At 44.7% G+C, this 23,742-nt stretch overlaps 1 protein-coding gene across 3 annotated transcripts; it reads right to left on the minus strand.

Moving 5' to 3' along the window:
* Positions 1–41: 41 nt before the first annotated feature.
* On the minus strand, positions 42–23,508 carry LOC121872308. Of its 3 annotated transcripts, none has more exons than XM_042375009.1 (19): positions 23,435–23,508; positions 20,675–21,354; positions 17,008–17,150; positions 15,465–15,582; positions 15,100–15,244; positions 13,417–13,601; positions 13,126–13,301; positions 11,972–12,143; positions 11,669–11,810; positions 11,036–11,113; positions 7,482–7,622; positions 7,217–7,301; positions 6,365–6,576; positions 5,418–5,536; positions 5,105–5,269; positions 4,249–4,336; positions 3,786–3,852; positions 2,905–3,041; positions 42–2,140 (listed from the first exon to the last, which is right to left on the minus strand). In XM_042375009.1, the coding sequence occupies exons 2-19, from the start codon at positions 20,994–20,996 to the stop codon at positions 586–588; spliced, it is 4,050 nt and encodes a 1,349-aa protein (XP_042230943.1). In that variant the 5' UTR covers positions 20,997–21,354; positions 23,435–23,508; the 3' UTR covers positions 42–585. The 3 variants fall into 3 exon arrangements, with proteins under 3 accessions (XP_042230943.1, XP_042230942.1, XP_042230944.1); XM_042375008.1 differs by having other exon boundaries at positions 17,002–17,150; XM_042375010.1 differs by lacking the exon at positions 17,008–17,150 and adding an exon at positions 18,062–18,198.
* Positions 23,509–23,742: the final 234 nt, after the last annotated feature.

A 23,742-nucleotide genomic window follows, 5' to 3' on the forward strand; every position in this document is an offset into this window, starting at 1 on the left:
GTGTAGTGTGAAATTCTAAAAGGTCAATGAGATGCCGCCACTGAAAGATAAACAGTATTTTATTGTTTTAATCTTATCTTGAGTTACACAGCAATGAGGTCACACACACACACACACACGTACCTAATCTGGGTGATGTAGTATACTGAGCAAGTTATAAAATATAGAATCGCGAACCTTAGACAACTGTCGTGAGCAAGATGAGACAAAGAGATGATTATGACTCAAGTAAGCTTCGAGGAATATAATATAATGTACAAATCCAAGACTTAAACACAAGATGTATAACTAACATGTAAAATATATTCATTACTTCTAAGGCAAATTAATCCATTATAAAAGGGCGATATTCCTGTACAAATTTTACTGACAGAACTTTTATCCTATTTCTGATATACAGTAAATGATGCTATTGTGTATGTAATAATATTTTCAGGTCACGTCCAGTTCACACATAATTCTGTATGTCCGTAGTGACTTAGAAAAATGTCACAAGTGTGCGGCACCTGTGAGGTCAGGTGGGTCAGTATATGTGGCCTATTTGGCCCTGGTTCTTTACATGTAAGAGATAAAACTGTTGGCACTCTAGGTGGCGTCTCCCACTCTACTATAACCAATGGCAATGTCCTCAAACGTCAAACTCTCTCGCCGCACTGCTTCCTCTTGACCCTCTATGCTGACACTACCATCATCCGCAGTTACAGAATCGGTTTCCCTATCTTGTTGTTTGGGAGGGCAAGTGCGAACATTTTTCAACCACAGGCTATCTAGGCAGATATATTCATTGCTGGTTGGTGACGATGGCCAGGTCGTGGGGTCTGACACAGATCCTCCAAGAGCGCTGTCTAGTGAGCCGTGGCTGAGGGTGTCTAGAGCCGCCACCTCGAGTGATACTGGGTGTGACACGTAGCCACATGTGTTCACGCCACCCTTATTCATGTCTGTGATGTTAACAGGGTTTGAGCTCTTATTTAATACAGTCAGGTCCATCATTTGACCGCTAGTCTGCACCAGTGGCGATATGACAAAACCGCTGGATCTCAGTTCAAGGAAGCTTTCACTCTTATGTGGCAAAGTTTTGGGTAGGGAACTGTTAGTGTTTTCATCCTGAATTTCAGGACAGTTTTCATTTCCGACAATATCCTGACTCTTAGGAACTGTCGCTTCATCAGGACGCTGGTATAATATACCAAAATCCGACGGCTGGATGGCAACATAACCTGGAGTGGGGCCGACACTGGGCAGCTGTGAGAACTTCGGGTGTGTATCTGTCTCCTCACTGGGGACCCACTTGCTCTTCTGTACATCTTCATCCTTCAGTTCTGGGAGTGACTGAAGGACGTCAGATTTATCTTCCAGCGACTCCTCTTCATTGAATTTGTCACTGCCGCGTAGATTTGCAGGTGGAGTGCTCGTACCCTGGAGCACAGTGGGAGGTGCAGTGTCTGCTGCAAACTCCAGGGCGACATATCCGCCTTTACAGCCCTCCCAGTCTGGCTGAATACTTGGACTTGTCATTTCAAGTGACTCTGGGGCCTCATCATACTCTCTGTCGTGAGAAGGACTATCACATGTTGCGTCCAGAAGCACATAACCCTCAGCCTTGTGTGTTCCGAAGTCAGGAGGAGGAACAGCTATATAGCCAGTGCCCGGAGTGACATTCTGGGACAATAAACTATCTGACTCTGACGTTTTAGCGTTCTTTTTGTTTATTTCATGTGAAATAATTTCTGGAAGATAATAATTTGCATTTTCTTGAGAATTTAAGTGATGTGGCTGAACCGCTACGTATCCAGGAGTCGGGATGGTGCTTCTGAATGAGTTATCAACCGGACCTTCTTTTATAGTCTTTTGGTCGTCTGGGAAGACAGGGACCACGTAGCCAGAATGGTGAGGTGTGACTGACCCTTGTGGTGAACCGACGGCTGGGGTGAGGAGAGCAATGCTCCTCTCCGCTGAACTATTTGTTCCTTCACTTGTACCTGAACTTGTAAAAACAGTGCCACTATTTTCAGTGGCTAAGTTGAATAAATTGTCATCCTCTTCATCATCATGTTGGACTAAAGGTCTTCCTTGTGAGAGACCGCGGCCACCGGAGACACGCTGCATGTCGTCCTCGGTGTCGAGAGAGAAGTCCGGCCTGTGGAAAGAGACGAAAATCATGAATCATGACAAAACTGAGTTATCAGGTCATCACGGTAACTGCACTGCAGTTTTAACCTTTATGCAACAATTATATATCAGACCGTCAAACATGATTCCCATTTAAGACAGAGGAAAGTTTAAACGTCATTCTGTGAGTTATTTAATCAGGAATATTTTTCATAGAATTGATGATATAACTGAAAAGGCGTCTCCTGTCGAGTGTCAGAAGTTGGCACGCATACACTCATTTCGGCCTTCAGTTCGCCTGTGCAAACACGATTGCTCAGTCCAGTTTGAGTGTGTGGGAAATCGGTTTGCTGGCTTGCGCAGGCTTACGGTCTGGCTTGTATACCAGTTCAAGCGCTGCTTGAAGTCTGGACTGTGAAAACTTGACTGTGCAGTCCGGTTTGATTTAACGCAGGAAGATTGTCGTGCAGTGAAAGCGTCATGAGCGAGTCTACATTAGATAGACATTTCATGACAATATTTACCGAATGATCGTACGTGGGGCCCCTAGGTGTTTCTCCAGCATGTATAAAAACTGGCTCTCTTTCTATCACTGCATAACCATTGACTGCTATCAACAGACCTCCCCGCACACCATGGTCCTGCAGGCACTCTTGCACGAGGATTCTTTGCGTTAACATTATTCAAGAATGGAAACCAGTGCAATATGTCACGTGTGAGTGAGGCCTAACATTGTGTCATACTGTTGTAGTTGGTGATGTGTTGTGATAACCTAAGACAAGAGGAACAGACCTGTGTGTGAGGTGGCGGGGGCTGAGGATAAGATCTTGGTCCTTGCTGTGGGTGTCGACAGGAGTTGTTAGAGGGTTGTGGGCGGTGTGGGCGTCGCTCTTAGAGTCTCCTGCAGTCTCGGGTCCAGGTTTTGGGTACTGCGGGAAAATGCGAAGTTAAGTATAAATTTGGATATAATACAGCATATACGGTTTTAACTCAGTCACGCCTTGGCGCTCACTGCGTTTGTGTGTTGTATTTCGTATGTTGTGTTTGCTGTGTTGTGTTTGTGTGTGTTGTGTTTGTTAAGTTGTGTTGTTTGTTTGTTGTGTGTGTTGTGTTTGCTGTGTTGTGTTTGCTGTGTTGTGTTTGTGTGTGTTGTGAGCGCCATGGCAATAAATACAAAAGTTATCCGTATGTGGTAAAACGTCAACTATACTCGAAGGCTAAATGGGGTGTTTTCTATTTAGCTGGAGTAGAGAAGTGAGGCAAATGTATGAGGAAGGTAGAGTGAGGCAAGTGTATGAGGAAGAGAAGTAAGACAAGTGTATGAGGAAGGTAGAGAAGTGAGGCAAATGTATGAGGAAGGTAGAGAAGTGAGGCAAATGTATGAGGAAGGTAGAGAAGTGAGGCAAATGTATGAGGAAGGTAGAGAAGTGAGGCAAATGTATGAGGAAGGTAGAGAAGTGAGGCAAATTTATGAGGAAGGTAGAGAAGTGAGGCAAATTTATGAGGAAGGTAGAGTGAGGCAAATTTATGAGGAAGGTAGAGTGAGGCAAGTGTATGAGGATAAGAGAAGTGAGACAAGTGTATGAGGAAGGTAGAGTAAGGTGAGAGGGGTAAAAGGCACACCTCCTCTTTCTCCCGCACCAGCAGGTACTGTAAACTCCTGTAGGACTCACCGCCGTCAGTAGTCCTCGTGGGATGTTCAGCTCTCGGGTCATGTCGTTCATGGTGTCCTTCAGTCTCCTGTGAAAAAGATTTACGTGTCCATTTAAACTCTACTTTTTATTATGGGAATGACAAATAGCCCCGCCCTCTTTATCTCTCTTTCTCTCGCCTTGGCTTGTGATTGGCCAATTACCAAATAAAAATGCAATAGCCCCGCCCTCTTTTTCTCTCGTCTTGGCTTGTGATTGGCCATTTAGAAAACCCATACATACGTCATATTGCTGGGCGGGACTAAGTGTGATATTTACACCATTGGCATAGACAATGAGAACCTTTTTTTAGGTCTTTTCTCCTAGCTACACTAATCATGGCGCCACTAACTCTATATACACCAAATTTGGCCCCCCACTGCCCCTGGCCACACAACCCCTGGCCACACAACCCCTGGCCACACTAACCCCTGGCCACACTAACCTTCTGCTGTAGCCTAAAATGAAGACCAGGATGACGGCAGCGACCACAGCCCCGGTAGTGATGAGTCCAATGATCCACGCTGACAGACCTGCCGGTACATCACACTCATTACCGGTACATCACACTCATTACCGGTATATCGCACTCATTACCGGTTCATCACACTCATTACCGGTACATCACACTCATTACCGGTACATCGCACTCATTACCGGTACATCACACTCATTACCGGTACATACACACTCATTACCGGTACATCGCACTCATTACCGGTACATCACACTCATTACCGGTACATCACACTCATTACCGGTACATCGCACTCATTACCGGTACATCACACTCATTACCGATTTATCCACCTCATTGCCCTCATTCATCGCACTCATTACTGTTCATCGCACTCATTACCGGTACATCACTCATTACCGGTACATACACACACCGTTACCGGTTCATCACACTCATTACCGGTACATCGCACTCATTACCGGTACATCACACTCATTACCTGTTCATCGCACTCATTACCTGTTCATCGCACTCATTACCGGTACATACACACACCATTACCGGTACATACACACACTCATTACCGGTACATCACACTCATTACCGGTACATCACACTCATTTAATTACCAGTACGTCACACTCACAGTTACTACCGGTACACAAGAACCATATCTCTCTCTCTCTCTCTCTCTCTCTCTCTCTCTCTCTCTCTCTCTCTCTCTCTCAAAATATCTCCTACCGTACAAACAGACACGCGACGATACACTGACATAACAGTACTGCTAAACCGTGAGAGAGAGAGAGAGAGAGAGAGAGTGTCTTGGTCACTGTTTCCTCACCGCTACTGTCTGTGGTGAAGGTCTGGGCGAGCGACCACTGGGAGATGCCGGAGCGGTACTTGAGTCTCAGCCACACTGTGTACTGGGTAGACTCCTTCAGCCCCGTCACCTCCACACGTTGCCTCCACACCTCGCTCTCCTCCTCTTCCACCTCCTTCTCCTCTCCTGTAACATCATCAACCGAAAGTAAATTGTAATTTCTGAGTTTTTTCTCACCTTAACTTATTTTGTTGAGACACACACACACACACACACTACTGAAGACAAAAAGAGACAGAACCTGCTGGTGGTCACTGCAGGAGGCACCACTCACCCGTACAGTCTTGGGGGAGGTTGTGGTGGCCTGTGCAGCATTTGGCCACAACGCTCTCCACCACACCTGCCCAGTTATCACAGTCCAGCTTCCACGACACCCATGCCGTCGTCTGTCTCCTGCAGGTGGCAGATATCACGACTTAATGATTGTAGTGGTGGTGTAGGTGGTAGTGTTGGTGTAGGTGGTAGTGGTACAAGTGATGGTGGTAGTGTTGGTGTAGGTGGTAGTGATGGTGGTAGTGGTGGTGTAGGTGGTAGTGGTGGTGTAGGTGGTAGTGGTGATGTAGGTGGTAGTGGTGGTGTAGGTGGTAGTGGTACAAGTGATGGTGGTAGTGTTGGTGTAGGTGGTAGTGATGATGGTAGTGGTGGTGTTGATGGTAGTGGTTCTCGTCGTCATGGTGAAACTCAAATAAAGAAGTAATAATTGTAATTCGTGGTACCAGATAATATGTTCCACCGTGATTGGTTTGACCTGTAGCAGTGTCACATAAGCAGTGATCCTATAGTCACGTAGTTCCAGCCTATAGACAAAAACGTATAAATAGTGTGGTGAAGTACCGTCTGACGCTGGTGAACGAGTCATTACTTCACTATACAGGTGTGTTGAAGCGTAATACTTTACCTAGAGGTGTGAGGTGTGTGTCTAATAATGAGTCTAGCAGTGATCATATCGACAAAGGAACTCAATATTTCTCCTAAATCTTGGCTTGTACGGTAATAACAACACACCACTAACTGCAATGCAGTTCATATTCTCATAACCTATATTTATCCTTTATTTGAGAAACACCACATAACAAGAAAATAAATTACAGGGGGTTTCAACACGTCATTACCACACGTTTAGAACTGTGCTGCACGCTTGGTATCAGAGGCTGTCATCAGAAGTATTCCCAGATATCTGCCGAATAAACTTGTTACAAACTATTTAGATTAAATACTAACACATCCTCGGACTTGGGGTCTGTAGGGGGCTGGAGGTTAGTGTTGTAGGGTCGCGGGGTGCCACACTTGTCCCAGGTCATGCCACTAGAGGCGCCACTGTCGGACTCAGCTGACACAGCGAACCTCACTCCTCTCCCATCCGTCAGGTTGAAGTTCTCCATCGTTACATTGACAGCCATCACCTGTCCCACGTTGATCCAGCGTAGGTCAGCCTGTCAGGTGCAACAGTACAGGTCAGCCGGCCAGGTACAATAGTACAAGTCAGCCTGTCAGGTGCAACAATACAGGTCAGTCTGTCAGGTGCAGGCAGCAGGTGTAGGTTAAAGAGGCAGTAGGTGTAGGTGAGATGGGCAGTAGGTGTAGGTGAGATGGGCAGTAGATGTAGGTGAGATGGGCAGTAGGTGTAGGTGAGATGGGCAGTAGGTGTAGGTGAGATGGGCAGTAGGTGTAGGTGAGATGGGCAGTAGGTGTGGTGAAGGATGGGCAGTAGGTGGGTGAGATGGGCAGTAGGTGTAGGTGGGATGGGCAGTAGGTGTAGGTGAGAGGCAGTAGGTGTAGGTGAGATGGGCAGTAGGTGTAGGTGAGATGGGCAGTAGGTGTAGGTGAGAGGGGCAGTAGGTGTAGGTGAGATGGGCAGTAGGTGTAGGTGAGAGGGGCAGTAGGTGTAGGTGAGATGGGCAGTAGGTGTAGGTGAGATGGGCAGTAGGTGTAGGTGAGATGGGCAGTAGGTGTAGGTGAGATGGGCAGTAGGTGTAGGTGAGATGGGCAGTAGGTGTAGGTGAGATGGGCAGTAGATGTAGGTGAGATGGGCAGTAGGTGTAGGTGAGAGACAACTGGTGACGGGGGACATACCTTGCAAGGCTGGCTCGTGTCCAGGTTATCCGTACACACATACACCATGTAGGAACCATTGCTCTTCTCTTCCCGGTTGCACCATCTACAAAAAGTACACCTTAGTTAATCTACCTGTCCTTAATCTACCTATGTCAAGTATACCTTAATCTACCTACATCAGATACACCTTAGTTAATCTACCTATCCTGTAAAGTAGCAATTTCCTTTAAAAGATAAGTTTGTACCGAGAGCGAGAGCGAGAGAGAGAGAGAGAGATAATTACCTGAGCTCATACAGGTGTTGTTGTTGATGGTACACGACGACGGGCAGGACGGGAGGGTCAGGCAGGTCGCTGGTCGCCTCCACCTTCACTACTGACGTCACCGAGCTTCTCCCCTCACTGTTCTCTGCCACCACCTGCAGCCTGCACCACCATAACTGTTAACTCTCCAGCCTGCACCACCATAACTGTTAACTCTCCAGCCTGCACCACCATAACTGTTAACTCTCCAGCCTGCACCACCATAACTGTTAACTCTCCAGCCTGTACCACCATAACCAGCTAACTCTCCAGCCTGCACCACCCGGCTAACCGTTAACTCTCCAGCCTGCACCACCACACCAGCTAACCTCCAGCCTGCACCACCATAACTGCTAACCTCCAGCCTGCACCACCATAATCGTTAACCTCCAGCCTGCACCACCATAACTGTTAACCTCCAGCCTGCACCATAACTGTTAACTCTTCAGCCTGCACCACCATAACTGTTAACTCTCCAGCCTGCACCACCATAACTGTTAACCTCCAGCCTTCACCAACATAACTGTTAACTCTCCAGTCTGTACCACCGCAACTGTTAACCTCCAGCCTGCACCACCATAACTGTTAACCTCCAGCCTGCACCACCATAACTGTTAACTCTCCAGCCTGCACCACCATAACTGTTAACTCTCCGCCTGCACCACCACAACCTCAGCACTCACCAGTCTGAAATGCCACTGTAATCCTCGTTAACTCACCAGTCTGTACCACCGTAACTGCTAACCTCCAGCCTGCACCAATTCAACTGTTAACTCTCCAGCCTGTGCCACCTTTACTGTTAACTCCCTCCAGCCTGCGCCACCTTAACTGTTAACCTCCAGCCTGCACCACCACAACTGTTAACCTCCAGCCTGCACCACCATAATTGTTAACTCCTCCAGCCTGCACCACCATAACTGTTAACTCTCCAGCCTGCACCACCATAACTGTTAACCTGCAGCCTGCACCACCATAACTGTTAACTCTCCAGTCTGTACCACCATAACTGTTAACTCTCCAGCCTGCACCACCATAACTGTTAACTCTCCAGCCTGTATCACCATAACTGTTAACTCTCCAGCCTGCACCACCATAACTGTTAACTCTCCAGCCTGCACCACCATAACTGTTAACTCTCCAGCCTGCACCACCATAACTGTTAACTCTCCAGCCTGCACCACCATAACTGTTAACTCTCCGTCTGTACCACCGTAACTGTTAACTCTCCAGCCTGCACCACCATAACTGTTAACTCTCCAGAATGTACCACCATAACTGCTAACTCTCCAGCCCGTACCACCATAACCGTTAACCTACCTGCACCACCATAACTGTTAACCTCCAGCCTGCACCACCATGACTGTTAACTCTGGGTCTGTACCACTGCAATTAACTCCTCCAGCCTGCAACTGCTTCCAGCCTGCACCACCATAACTGTTAACTTCCAGTCTGTACCCACCGTAACTGTTAACCTCCAGCCTGCACCCACCATAACTGTTAACTTCCAGCCTGTACCACCATAACTGTTAACTCCAGCCTCACCACCATAACTGTTAACTCTCCAGTCTGTACCACCGTAACTGTTAACTCTCCAGAATGTACCACCATAACTGTTAACCTCCAGCCTGTACCACCGTAACTGTTAACTCTCCAGCCCGGCACCAATTACCATAACTGTTAACTCTCAGCCTGCACCACCATAACTGTTAACTCCAGTCTGCACCACCATAACTGTTAACTCTCCAGTCTGTACCACCGTAACTGTTAACTCTCCAGAATGTACCACCATAACTGTTAACTCTCCAGTCTGTACCACCGTAACTGTTAACTCTCCAGTCTGTACCACCGTAACTGTTAACTCTCCAACCTGCACCACCATAACTGTTAACTCTTCAGCCTGCACCACCATAACTGTTAACTCTTCAGTCTGTACCACCATACCTGTTAACTTTCCAGCCTGTACCATCATAACTGTTAACTCTCCAGCCTGCACCACCATAACTGTTAACTCTCCAGCCTGTACCACCATAACTGTTAACTCTCCAGCCTGCACCACCATAACTGTTAACTCTCCAGCCTGTATCACCATAACTGTTAACTCTCCAGCCTGCACCACCATAACTGTTAACTCTCCAGCGGTGTATTTCGTGCCCAAGTGAACTCGCCATCTCTAGTTCGCCTCGCTACCAACTCAGAACCTCCTAACCGTCACTCACCATCACATCACCATCATATCACCACACCGTCACCTCATTTCACCATCATCGGGTTGTAACAAGTCTGCTTCATCACTAGATCACCACATCCTTATTCGTTGTTCTTGTTCATATTTTCCACGAGTTTCGGTGATAATTTTGGGTGACCATTTATATGGGAATTAAATAGTATATGACGATAAACAGATGAATGATTCCTTTACTGTAGGAGGAGACATGAACTGTGACGCTGAGTGAATAACTTCAATGGTTTCCTACAGGGTCATTCTGCCCACTGAGGATATATCCATTGGCGCGGTAGAGGCCAGGTAGGGGAGGGGGGGGGAGGGGCGCACCCTGTTAACTGAAGTGATGACCGTGTGGAGGGGTTAGTCTATTGGAAGTTATAATGTAAACAAACCTACTGTCACACATACACACACGTCATTCAAGTTTTCCAATCAAGAATATAGTTAAAGCCGGTCAGTTATCGTGTCTCCATATTTAATATCACGAGGGACTCTCTCACTATCTACGCGAATGTCTCCTTTGGCCACTAAACTGCACACTAAATGTTTGGTCACTATCAATCATGTGCTGAACCCATCTTCATGAGGAATTCAGCAGCATGAATAAAATATCACATAATTGTACTCACAAATTCTTACTTGTATCTTTGACTCAAGCCAGGAGCTATTTCGCATAAGGCGGTAAAATAATTGGCGAGTTACTCTACTTGAGATGAATTTACTGTCACGGTGTCTTCACATGTGCCTCTGGTTGCAAGTCCTGACCAAGTATAGGCATTTAAATTGACTAGTGATGGTGTTTATCTGTTATTATTGTGAAAGAAAATTTAATCGATAGATCCAGTTAAGGAAGTAGTGGCCTTGGGGATTGGTAGTGTAGAAGGGGAGGTGGATGATATCTGGAGGCAACCCCTTATTATGTTCAGCTTTGTGTTACACCTCAGAAGCCTCCACAACAGCTAGGAGATAAAATGTGACAGATTACCTTCAATATCTTTGTTATTACAGGAGACTTTATGCAACTTGTAAATAACATAGCCTGTGTGTTTACCCAATTTTCAACTCCTCAATTTCTGATCACTCTGTACTGACTGTTAAAAGATATTGCTTTTGTATACCTTCTTGGTTACAGCAGCCATCGCACACTCTCACACAGCCTCGCCATGTTTGTTTTGGCTAGGTCAACAATACCTCTTCTAAGTTTGCCGACTTAGTGACTATCTACAAAGTAAAAATACTAATCACCCTGATGCATTTGATATAAAGGCTCTGGACTCTACTACTGTAATATATTGTAGTTGTTAGGACCTACCTGTAGGGAACCATGGTGGAGAGGTTGGTGAAGGTGGCGAAGGGCTCCGTCACTGTGATACTCCTTATGCCCGGCACCCTGCAACACCCACACCACCATCAGTTAACACCATCACCGCCTCCCAGCCACTCTTTACTACTGTACACAAAATACTTTATTCATTTAATTTCTCTCCTGCCGCTGTTTGATGGTAATTGTATGTGTGTGTGTGTTTGTGTGTTTGTGTGTGGTGTTTGTTTATTTGTTTGTTCGTGTTAGGTTTTTTTTTCTATTTTCATGACTTACAAAATATTATAACTTCAGTCAACAAACCTAGACAACAAAATCTTATAAGATGATAATCATTAGCATTTTCCCCGTCATTATTGTGCAGACTTCCCTCCCCCTTCCCTTAAAGTTTGCGACGAGGCAGTTGATGACCATCAGTAACGATCGTCTGCCACCATTATCGTCAAAACAGTCCACAGACCGTTTATGTAAAGGTATAAACGGAAATTTCCTTATAGCCAATGGCGTATGATTGAGAGATTATTACTGACTTGCGCCTCCCTCTGTCTGCCTACCTTTAAAGACCAGCTTTGTGCATGAATTTAGAGATCTAGTTCAGTCGTTGAGAGCGCGTCACCATCTTACCCACTGACGACGTAGGAGAAGTTTGGGCCGTTGTGAAGGAGGGGCGGGACAAGTTGCCAGGCTAAGGTCAGGTCACGCAGCTCTGGGATGTTGTTGCTGACCTGGAAGGTGCCAGGTCCTACTACTGGAGCACTGTCAGGCACTGAGACATGTGCAAAAGAGGTCATTAAAGGTTAGCCTCATAATACTGCAATGTTGAGGTCATCATCGTGATATACAACACTACGAGACACACCTGAAGGAGGCGTGGCAGGGGTGACGATACTCACCTGAAGGAGGCGTGGTAGGGGTGACAATACTCACCTGTAGGAGACGCGGCAGTAGTCGTGGTGGAACAGTTGGACCACCACCCGTCAACGTCGAGGGCGTATTTAGAGCGCAGACGGACACACACTTGGTACTGCTGTCCCCAGTACTCCACCACCACCGCCGCCTTTTGCTCTATTTGGTTCGAGTGACATTCGCCTGTTGTATTCTGGAACACGAGTGTCCACACCATGAGTCACATAATGGTTCGGAATCCTAACCTAACCTAACCCTATCTACCTTAAGCCATGTCTGTTACCCAAGGTCAGAGACTATTTGCCATGATCTTCGCTCTGAGTCAAGATACCATGGATGCTAGGTAGTACCAGGATCAGCACATTGACTACGGCTACTCAAGAGGAGCAATACGTCTGTAAATCCACCGAAGGACAGGATTAACCATTTGTTTGGTAATTGGGTTAAATACGAGGCGCTTGAGGTTATCAGTCAACACCAAGAAACTGTTCATTATTTAATAGAGTTTATACAGTATAGCCAATTAACACGTTATGCAAGCTCTGGTGTGGTATCGTAACTAGTTAGAGGGTCCAGTGTAGCCAGGTGACCTATTTTTGTTTATCTTATCAGTGTACAGTTATTTAACCCATGATACAGTTTTGCCATAATTATGATACCAGCCTAACAGTTCTCTGGCAACAATCGTCTCGAGAATATGGGTATTGCTACAGATGTTTAAACACATTGGAAAGAGTTCGGTTATTGACCATTCTCTTTGTTTACCGTCGCCTAGATCATGTAAATATCAAGATGGCGTTAGTCAGGGAGCGAGAACATATAGCACATAATACTGTAATCAGTTTTTTTATTATTATTATATCATCTGACAGCTTGAAGAAAATGTCTAGAATAAAGAAGCTCCCTGGCCTGTTTTATTAGACAGTGATCGAGACCACCCGTCTGTAATTATCGAAACTGTTAATAGAAAAGAAGTCTAAACTGGGTCACATAGTCCGACAAACTTTGCCTCGGTAACTCATTAGCCACCCGGTAAACACTATGATGTCGTTTGTGTCCTGGTATTTACAGGAACCTATACGCCGTTATACACCATGGACGCCACTTTGATATTTGCACCCTCTTGGCGGCGTGCAACCAAGACTCATGTGTGAGAGAGAGGAGCAGCAGCTCACCGTGCCCCAGAGAGACCCTGGGTAGTGAGCGGGGTCAAGGCGGTGGTCGATCCTGTACATGACACCCGCTGTGGCCGCAAACACCTCCATCGGCCGGGGTAGCGAAAAATTCACCACCAACTGCCGCGACGCTGCTGTAGGACTTGCAACCACATGTTCAGCTGGGTCCGGCAACACTATAGAGATCCAAACACCAAACAACTTCAATAACTTTTCTTTTATGAGTGATATCATCAGCCCCATAATAACATTGTACATTAAATAACAGTTAATCTTTATTGGTTGACTTACCCACGGCGTAGTTGTCGATCTTGTGCGTGAAGTTTTTGACCTCCTGACTCAGTTTATTTGAGACCTGGAATATGACACTAGGGAAACGGACGACCTCGCTGTAATCCGGAGCCCGCCAAAAGCAGCAGGTGCTGATACAGTCACAGGGGTCCTTAACGCCACCTGTCTCACACTTACACTCGACTCTGTATTGACAAGTGAAGACAATCCGCTGTACACAGAGGGAGTGTGAGGTACAACCAGTACAGTCACTCCTGCTAACCCATCATCCACCACCTAAACCACCATACATCCTCCTAACCCACCACCCACTACCCACCCTCCTAATCCATTACCCAACCTACTGACTTTAGTTTGACAGTATCGGGTAAGGTTAGTTTAGGATAAGTTTAGACAAAGGTGTACAGCATTGATAAGTAATGTTTAAGTTTGTTCTGACCGTTTTATCTTAATGCCGGGAGGATCACGTCTGAGAGCGTCTTATAAGATTATAAGAATGGAGGAAACTGTAGCGGGCCTATTGGCCCATACTGGGCAGTCCCATGTACACCCAGCCCCTATTGCTCATATATCCATCCAACCTATGTTTGAAGCAATTCAGCGTATTCGAGTTAATGATGGTGTTTGGTAACTTGTTCCACTCATCCACTACTCTGTTTCCAAACCAGTGTTTACCTATTTCGCGCCCAAATCTAAATTTGTCTAATTTAAAACCATTGTTACGAGTTCGCTCATGGTTGGATAGTTGGAGTACCTTTGTAATGTCCCCTTAGTTTAGCCCTGACTTCCATTTATACACCTCTATCAAATCGTCCCTCACTCTACGTCTTTCGAGGGAGTGCAAATTAAGATGCTTTAACCTGTCTCTGAACTGAAGGTTCCTAATGCCCGGGATTAGTCTTGTCATTATCCTCTGAATTCTTAAAGGGATTCAATTTCCATTCCGTAATACGGTGACCAGAATTGAACTGCGTAATTCAAGTGAAGTCTCACAAGCTCAAGATTTAGTTTTAGGATGACCTTGCTAGTCTTGTAACTAACACTCCTTTGTATGAGCTCAAGTACTTTATTAGCCTTGTTTCGAGCAAATACACATTGTTTACTTGGCTTAAGATTCCTACTTATCATTACTCCTAAATCTTTCTCACAGTCGGATTTCTCTATAACATCGTTGTTCATCTGGTATCTGGTTTCTCTGTTTACATCTCCTAGAGTCCTAGACTAAGCTTAAGTACATTCAGGAGCCGGTGCATGCCCAGTACTTGCCAACAGTGCGCGTAACAGAGACGTGACCGATCGCCTAAACGGCTAACGAGCCGATCAGTGGTGAAGAGGATAAAAGTAAAAGTACTTTGCATTTGTCCACATTGAATTTCATCTGCCATTCTTCAGACCATCATCTGCCAAGAATTATTACAGGATATAAGTTTGTTTTTCCTGATAACTCGAAGATTAGACACCCCAGGTAATTCCTCCTGAAAAATTAACCTCCCCAACACTAACCTAACCTAAACTACCCTACCCTCCTCTAACCTAACCCCCTCCCCCTCCTCATTTAGCCTTAGGGTAGTTCGTTTTCGGGTAAGATAAGCTGAGGTGTTTAATCTTCACTCGTGTTCACCAGTCGCTTTGAATTCTGGGAAAGTAGAAATCGAAGTAATAAGACCAGTTTACTTTACGAACCTGTCAGCGTCCTGGGAAGGAATGAGGTAGGGCTTGTAGTCGTCAGAATTTACTTGTACTTTGTTGTCCGGGATGGTCCAGTTGCACCTGAGAACCTGCCAGTTGTACGACACGCACTGGAAGGTCTTCACGTCGAGCGGAGGATCTGGTAAAAGATAATCATCACATCAAATCTTACAACCAAAATACTTTACGATCATTGGAACTACTTAACCATATAACCAAAAACCTATAAAATGGCATAGCATAAAGAGGGCAGTTTATTATAAGCAGAGAATCAGTGTAGCGTAATAGTAGTAGTAGTAGTCATGATAGTTCAGGCTCCTCCCCCCCCACACACATAAATGACACAACTCTTGACTTACACCCGACATGGACTTGACCGAAACAGCAGCTGTTCTTGCTAATGTCCGCACACATCAAAAGGTACTCGGCAGTAGCAGTATCCTTCAGAGACGCTGTAATGGTGTAATTGTCCACAACCTATACCAACTCCAGTCACGCCAACAGAGGTAACCCAGTCAATGACATCATCAGCACGCCAGCGATGTCAACAATCAATGAGTGACATCATAAGGAAGCAGAGAGATGAGAGGGATAATATCAGTTCAATGTGACTTAAGTTATATATCTTAAGTTAGTATTTCATGGAGAATATTTACTGATTCTTTATTATACAACGTAGAACAAAGCCAAGAATAATAGCTATAGCTTGGACGTGTTTTTTTATTTCACATTGACGAAAAGGAGGATAAACAATGACGTAAGCAAAGACATTTAAAAATACACTAATGGGTGGAACTGTATGGCCAATCTTTGTCCACACACACACACACCTGTATGCAAAACTACAGTACCCACACATCTGTACACAACACTACAGTACCCACACACCTGTACACAAAACTAAAGTACCCACACACCTGTACACAAAACTAAAGTACCCACACACCTGTACACAACACTACAATACCCACACACCTGTACACAACACTACAATACCCACACACCTGTACACAACATACAGTACCCACACACCTGTACACAACACTACAATACCCACACACCTGTACACAACACTACAGTAACCACACACCTGTATGCAAAACTACAGTACCCACACACCTGTACACAACATACAGTACCCACACACCTGTACACAACACTACAGTAACCACACACCTGTACACAACACTACAGTACCCACACACCTGTACACAACATACAGTACCCACACACCTGTACGCAACACTATACCACAGAAGCTTAATTAGTAAGAATCTGAACCATATTCTTAAAGATTCGTAAGATTAATTTACTGTAAATATTTGTTATAGTCTCATGATAATTTGGACGCCATTTTGACCACCATCTCTGTGTGGTGGTTGGTGAGTGTTTAGATAAGGCTTTCTTGTGATCAGCGAGATGGTAACTAACATACGAATCTTCGAGGATATGGCCCATGTGTGGTCACCGTCATGGAGGTGGCCCAAACGTGTGTCCTGGTGGCAGAGTTAATCATCACTGGTGGCAAAGGTAACGGGTATTGGTGACAGGGGTATTCATTAGTGGTGTCAGAGGTAATTATTGGTGGCAGAGGTAACTGGTATTGGTGACAGGGGTATTCATTAGTGGTGTCAGAGGTAATTATTGGTGGCAGAGGTAACGGGTATTGGTGACAGGGGGTATTCATTAGTGGTGTCAGAGGTAATCATTGGTGGTGTCAGAAGTAATCATTGGTGGTGGCAGAGATAATCATCATTGGTGGCAGAGGTAAACGAGTTTTGTTGGCAGAGTTAAATTAATAGTGTTAGCAGAGATAAAAATAGTGGTGGGAAGGGAGGCCAGGAGGAGGAGCGCGGGCAGCGGGCAGGTGTGATAGTGGGAGGTAGAATGTGTCACCTGGACCTGGTAATGTAAGGGAGTGGGTGGTCGGCTGGGTGAGTGGTGATGATGAAGAACAAAAGCATGTGTGGTGGGACGCATGAGGTGCACCGTCAGAAGGCGTCCTGGGGGATCCAACACCACCTTCTCCCCTGCCTCAGTGTACCCTGCAATAAGTGTACAGCCTCAGTGTTGTGTAAGGTATCTCAACACTTCTGGCTCACAGTCTGGCGGTTAATTCTTGGTATAATGGTGATCTATTATTAAGTAATTATTGGTAAGTAATGTGGAATCTGTAAGAAACACACACTCACACCTAGGTAGGATCATCAACGGAGGTCGGTTTCACTAATCGCTAAGTTACAGGGAAAGGTGTTGTCAATATACAGGAGGAATTTCACCATTAAGCATTATGGTGGTTTTGTTTGCAGTATCCTTGATCAAATCGACCTGCATTGTTTACCGTTGTGTGATATTGTTTACTGTCTGCCAGAAATTTGTGGCATATATCTGCTGTTCACCATACATGAAGATTTCTCTGTTTAATGGGAAATGATTGAATGGTATCCGTTTGGACACTCCCTTTCTTTGGTAATGCGGTAAAGGGTAAACAATTGGTCAAATGAGATACCGTAGTTAGTATAATTATGACAAGTGATCGATAACGTCACGTATTCCTTGTATGTCAGGAAGACTCTTTATATACAAGGACACTCACTAATATATCTAATAGACTCTTTATATACAAGGACACTCACTAATATATCTAATAGACTCGTTATATACAAGGACAATCACTAATATATCTAACAGACTCGTTATATACAAGGACAGTCACTAATATATCTAACAGACTCGTTATATACAAGGACAGTCACTAATAACGGTAACCTCACCATATATAAAAGTGCTCATTATATACAATTACGAGGGGAGGAGAGGTAACCTGGTGAGTGAGGGGAGGTCACCTGGTGAGTGAGGGGAGGTCACCTGGTGAGTGAGGGGAGGTCACCTGGTGAGTGAGGGGAGGTCACCTGGTGAGTGAGGGGAGGTCACCTGGTGAGTGAGGGGAGGTCACCTGGTGAGTGAGAGGTTGGAGGGACCGGAAGAAGCCGAGGTCGTTGGCGGTGAGGGAGGAGGTGCTGTCAGAGACGTAGCAGGTAACGTTGTTCTTGACGCCCACCTCCCACCAGATGTCTCCCGTGGGGTGCATCACTGCAAGGCGAGAGTCTCGTTACTACAGAGCTTCCAAAACAAGTGTCTGAGGTCAGCCAGTGGCCAAGTGCCACCCTACCAGGAGACAGTGGAAACCATCCACCAGAGAATTAAAACAGAGGCCCTCAACGTCAGGTTCCATCGCTTAGGGAAGGTGGTTTGGGACAGGCTCCTGGACGACCCTCACAGCCCAGACCACCTACGCGGGGAAAACATCAACGGAGGCCGGCCCCACGCCTGGTGGTCACGAAGTCTACCCGCAGTATGCACAACCCAACCCGCGACCCATCTATGTCCGCCACAACGTTCCACCTTAGATTAAAACTTATATGATAAAAGTTCACATTTAACAAGTCACAATCTAGTGAGTCCATAACGTAATACAGTATAAGATTTTAATAAACATGTAATTGTAAAATCAAACTAGTCATTGTCTACCAAAGTAACCATTATGCAACCTGATCCTAAATCCTGGGTTAGCTTAGTTAGCCAACAAAGGTTGTCCCCCTCTGTTTTACTCATTAAATTTCTTTTCCAACCTTTCCCCCACGACTATCTGTCGTGACTTATCTATCCTTTATATCTGGCTGTGCCTTGAGCCTCAGCATGCCTTCCATCCTTTCCCCACCTTAAAAAAAAAACACTTCTGGGTGGACCACGACGGACAGTGCTGTGCCTCTTAACACTCAACCTCAGTCCCTCTTTGTCGCCTCATGTTAATAACTACAAACCAAATAACCTACGATAATACTGTTTCTTTAACTCGTTTCTTATTTAATCCTTTGTTCAGTGAGTTTTAAAATCCGACATTCCGTGTGGGAAGTTTTTATATTTCGGAATATAAAACAAAAACAGATTTTAAATATATGTGAATAATGAGCATAATACAAAGAGGCATAAATAGATCCGACAGTACGTGGGTATTCCCTTAACGTCACCATATAACTGTATACACCACCCTGACTTTACCCTACAGTAAGCTTAGTTTTTAAAACGTTCTGTGGTTATGTATTTCTTGAGGTTCCTCGAAACCTTTTGTCTGTCCCATTCATAATCTTGAAATACAGAAAAGTGATAATATACCTCTTGGATTTTAAGAACGTGTCACTTAAATAGTTAAATGGGATCGTATCATCTTGAGGACTGACAAGAGACTGTTACCTAGAACTGTTATTGTTGCGTCACTCTCAAGTTCACACTCTGCTACACCATTAACTTCAGGACCTCGTAATTTCATGCAGTTTCACGCAACTACCTGTAGAGTATTGACACTTTCTATCGTTATCCTATTTCAGGGTCACTTAAGGTTCGCAGTTTTACTTTTTCCTTCATTACGTTTCCCTATTTCCGTGTTTTAGAGTTACTTATACACGACTTCCCTACAGTAATTGTTTTTTTTTATTGTATTTATTTAGTATTGACTTTTCTACATTCTTCTATTAATTATTTACATTGACATTTTTTTTCTACTTCCCAGGTACGTCCATAAGTTTGCATTCTATTTACTTATATCTTACGCACCTGATTTTCGTGAATACAATGTCACTTGAGTTTCCGTCAGTTAATATATTATGCGTTGTCACTATATAGCAAATTCATGGACTTCCCTTTGTTTCTTTACAATAAATTTACCCGGAAAATCTGAAGAGCCGATAAGAGGACGAGGGTGATAATGTGAACGAGTCTTAGAAGTGACGTAAGTTCTTAATCTGATTGGACGTGTTTCTTACATTAAGTTCTAAAAGTGGTATTAATGTGTGTTCTTATCTATAAATATGATTTATAGATATGGAAATAGTTAGACAATATACACCCATTAACTGTCTGATAGCGTGTGGATATGTGACTGTTATACATTTCTCTTTTGCCTGTACTTACAAATAACAAGCAACATCTGGGCATAAAAGGAACACCTGTATACACCAGGACACTCGCTCAGTCATAATGTTACCACGAACAAATCTCTTAGTGTATGAACTTACTTTCAATTGACACTGATATGAAAATGTTAATTAAGTTAGGCTGTTAGATATACTTTCTATTCTACTTTAGTTATCAGAATAATACAAGAATTAATAACCTTCTGCAGGACACATCATTAGCCAGTCCTTAAGTGGTAACAGTTGAAGGGGGAAGTGGTGGAGCCTGTGTTAACCTGGGTCATGGACTGTGGGTCACATACACACATACACCTGTCTAAATAGAACAGCAAAGACTCAGTGAATGAATTTTGTGTTGTTACTTAACCCAGATGTTCCTGCGTATTACAATGTGTGTGTGTGTGTGTGTGGCTACTTTTGTGTGAGGAGCGCTATCGTGTGTAGGCTTAGTTAGACGAGTTAAGTGTGGCTAGGTTAACTCCTTGAGGCTAGTTAGGTTATATTGGGTGAGGTTAAGTTAGGTTTCTTGTGGTTGATAGACACCCCCCCCCCACCCCCCCTGGCTACACCGTGTTCCTTCCCGGCCATTTACTTACATATGGAGCCTTGACAATTAGGGTCTGTATATGGTGTCGTTGTCTTGACGGTGACAGTAGTGGTGACGTTGGGGGTGACAGTAGTGGTGACGGTAGCAGCTATGGTAGTGGTGACGTTGGGGGTGATAGTAGTGGTGACGGTAGCAGCTATGGTAGTGGTGACATTGGTGGATATTGGAGAGAAAAGACCTGTACTGGCATACCTGTGCATCTGTGTGTCACCGTGACCAGAGACCAGCCAGGCTAAGACCAACTGTATCCCGACACACACTGTAGGACTCATGGTAGAAGCTTCAGTGTGAGAGGAGTGGCAGGACCTCATCACCCTCACGCATCATAATTCACGCTTCTTCCTCACTGATGGTCTATTGATATCACCTTCGACAATCACAGACAAACAGCACTCATGGGATTTTGTTTTCCTGTTTTCCTTCACTCGTATTTTTTATATTCTGTCATTTGATGGTGAAGGTTCTGTGTCCTCTCAAATATATTTCTCTACAGCCTTTGTTCTTAATTAATTGATGTATATCTTATTGTGGTGCTCACCATCTTGGAAATGTAGAGCAATTTGCGATGAGACAGTATCAGAGGGTCAATGAGTAGTGAGTGGATGGTGTAACAGATAATGCACAGTACAGCAGTTTGGCAAGGAGACACACACACACACACACACATACCTGTTGGATGAGAATAATTGAGTTAAGTTAGTGACCACTCCTCCTCCTCCTCTACGGGTATATCCCAAGTCCTTAAGTTCTCACGATTAGAAAAGTTATTGTTGACAAGTTGACCACGTGACCTGTTGTATCGGGAGTCATGACACTACTCTGAATACATTCCTAGGAGTACACTTCATTGAGTACATTGCTTGAAATACACTTTACACTTTGGTTCAGCATCCTGGCCAGCACTATTAGGCAGATGATGCACATGAGGTGACGCAGGTGTGTGGTGGGACAGGTGTGTGGATGTGGGTAAAGCACCTGTATCTGACGTAGGCATAGAGGAGGCTGGGCAGATGTGTATGTGGTTGCAGCAGGTGTGGATGCAGGGCAGATGTGTATGTAATTGTAGCAGGTGTCGGAGAAGGGTAAGTGTGGAGGCAGGGCAGATGTGTATGTAGTTGTAGCAGGTGTCGGAGCAGGGCAGGTGTGGAGGCAGGGCATATGTGTATGTAGTTGTAGCAGGTGTGGAGGCAGGGCAGATGTGTTTGTGGTTGTAGCAGGTGTCGGAGCGAGAAATATATCAGGTGAAGATAGGTAACAGAATTAAGTTAAATATGTTATACGTAGAGAAGCAGATGAAGAGATATGATTAAAGTGTGGAAGTTCTTTAGTGGGATAGTAAATATTAATATTCTTTTACTTAGCGGAGATATTCTACTAACTCCTTGTGTATGGGTTCCTTCCCGAGCTGAATAAAATCGTCTAGTGTCAGTCAAATAAAATATCAAAAGTTGCGTCCCTCGTAATGAAGGATTTAAATACTTTTCAAAACGTCAGAACAAATAGCTTTAAATTATTAAGTAAACAATATACGCAGAAGGGAAAATTATCGTTTACACTAAGAGGATTGTAGAAAAAATAAATTCTGTCTACCGATTTTTTTAGTCACTTGAACTTCCCCAGTTATGTTTTCAAACGAGGATAGACAAACTGTATAAGATAGAAGTTATGTAGATATAAGTTATATACAAGAGTAGTCGTGTCGAACTATGTCTACACAGTAAACAGACAATGATCACACACAGCATTTTATTCGAAGTTATTCCGGAGATCTAGGATTGTCTGCTAAACGTCGCCTTTACAAGTGTTCGCTGGATGTGTTTGTGGGTGGAATTTTCGCGGTCACTTGATGATAAAACACCTTCACGCCGCCTGTTGGGGGGGAGGAGGGTAGGTTTTCATTAGGGAGTTTAAGCATTAGATGAAAACAAAACTGGGGTGTTTAATCTCCATATTGTCTGATTTTCATTGTGATGGCAGATCCATACTCCAACTGCTTTCACACTTGTTTATGTGGGAAAATCTCCTTCTGCTCGTCTTACCGGGGAGCTTTACCTCGGCCAACACACCTGATGCTGCTCATTGTTAATTTGTAATTGATTCATAATCTTTGTTCTCGAAACCTGTGGAGCATGTATCCTGTCACAATAACACTGGGGCATGTATCCCGTCACAATAACACTGGGGCATGTATCCTGTCACAATAACACTGGGGCAATGTGGGGCATGTATCCCGTCACACTAACACTGGGGCATGTATCCTGTCACAATAACACTGGGGCATGTATCCCGTCACACTAACACTGGGGCATGTATCCCGTCACAATAACACTGGGGCATGTATCCGTCACACTAACACTGGGGCAATGGGCATGTATCCGTCACACTACACTGGGGCATGTACCTCGTCACACTAGCACTGGGGCATGTATCCCGTCACACTAACACTGGGGCAATGTGGGGCATGTATCCCGTCACAATAACACTGGGCATGTATCCCGTCACAATAACACTGGGGCATGTATCCCGTCACAATAACACTGGGGCATGTATCCTGTCATACTAACACTGGAGCATGTATCACGTCACACTATAACACTGGAGCATGTATCACGTCACACTATAACACTGGAGAATGAATCATGTCACACTACCACAGGAGCAAGTATCGACAACAAACACCTTGTCACTAAACACTGGAGCATGATTATAATCCACGTTACATAACACTAAAGAGCATAATAATTTTTACTGTATATGATAAGTATATTGTAACTCCAATATAAGAAGGAGCGTTTGTATGTCACACCAAGAGCTAACTGGCTGGGCAACGATGATAAGCTGTTGGTTGTGGTGATGAGCTATCAGGAGATAAGACTGATAAAGGGGAGCATTGTGTGTGGGGTGGCGGATGCAGTACAGTAGACCGACGAATTTAAAAAAAAAAACAATAAACCGTTTGTTTGTGTTGTGGTGGAGCTACGCCATGGTGAATAGTCAACCAGTGTCTTATCTATAGCCTAGCGAAGGTTTTAAGGGAAGTTTGGTTATGTTTTTGGT

Source organism: Homarus americanus, unplaced genomic scaffold, assembly GCF_018991925.1.
Source record: "Homarus americanus isolate GMGI-L3 unplaced genomic scaffold, GMGI_Hamer_2.0 scaffold5589, whole genome shotgun sequence".
Taxonomy (NCBI): domain Eukaryota; kingdom Metazoa; phylum Arthropoda; class Malacostraca; order Decapoda; family Nephropidae; genus Homarus; species Homarus americanus.

Bases quoted from the DNA above. Each gene is read 5' to 3' on its own strand.
- LOC121872308 (XM_042375008.1), bottom strand. From the start codon at position 20,996: ATGAGGTCCTGCCACTCCTCTCACACTGAAGCTTCTACCATGAGTCCT. The intron at 15,583-17,001 runs GTGACACATTCT...GAGTTGGTATAG, and splicing joins CCTTACATTACCAGGTCCAG to GTTGTGGACAATTACACCAT. The intron at 6,577-7,216 runs GTATGTCCCCCG...TGCACCTGACAG, and splicing joins ACACGAGCCAGCCTTGCAAG to GCTGACCTACGCTGGATCAA.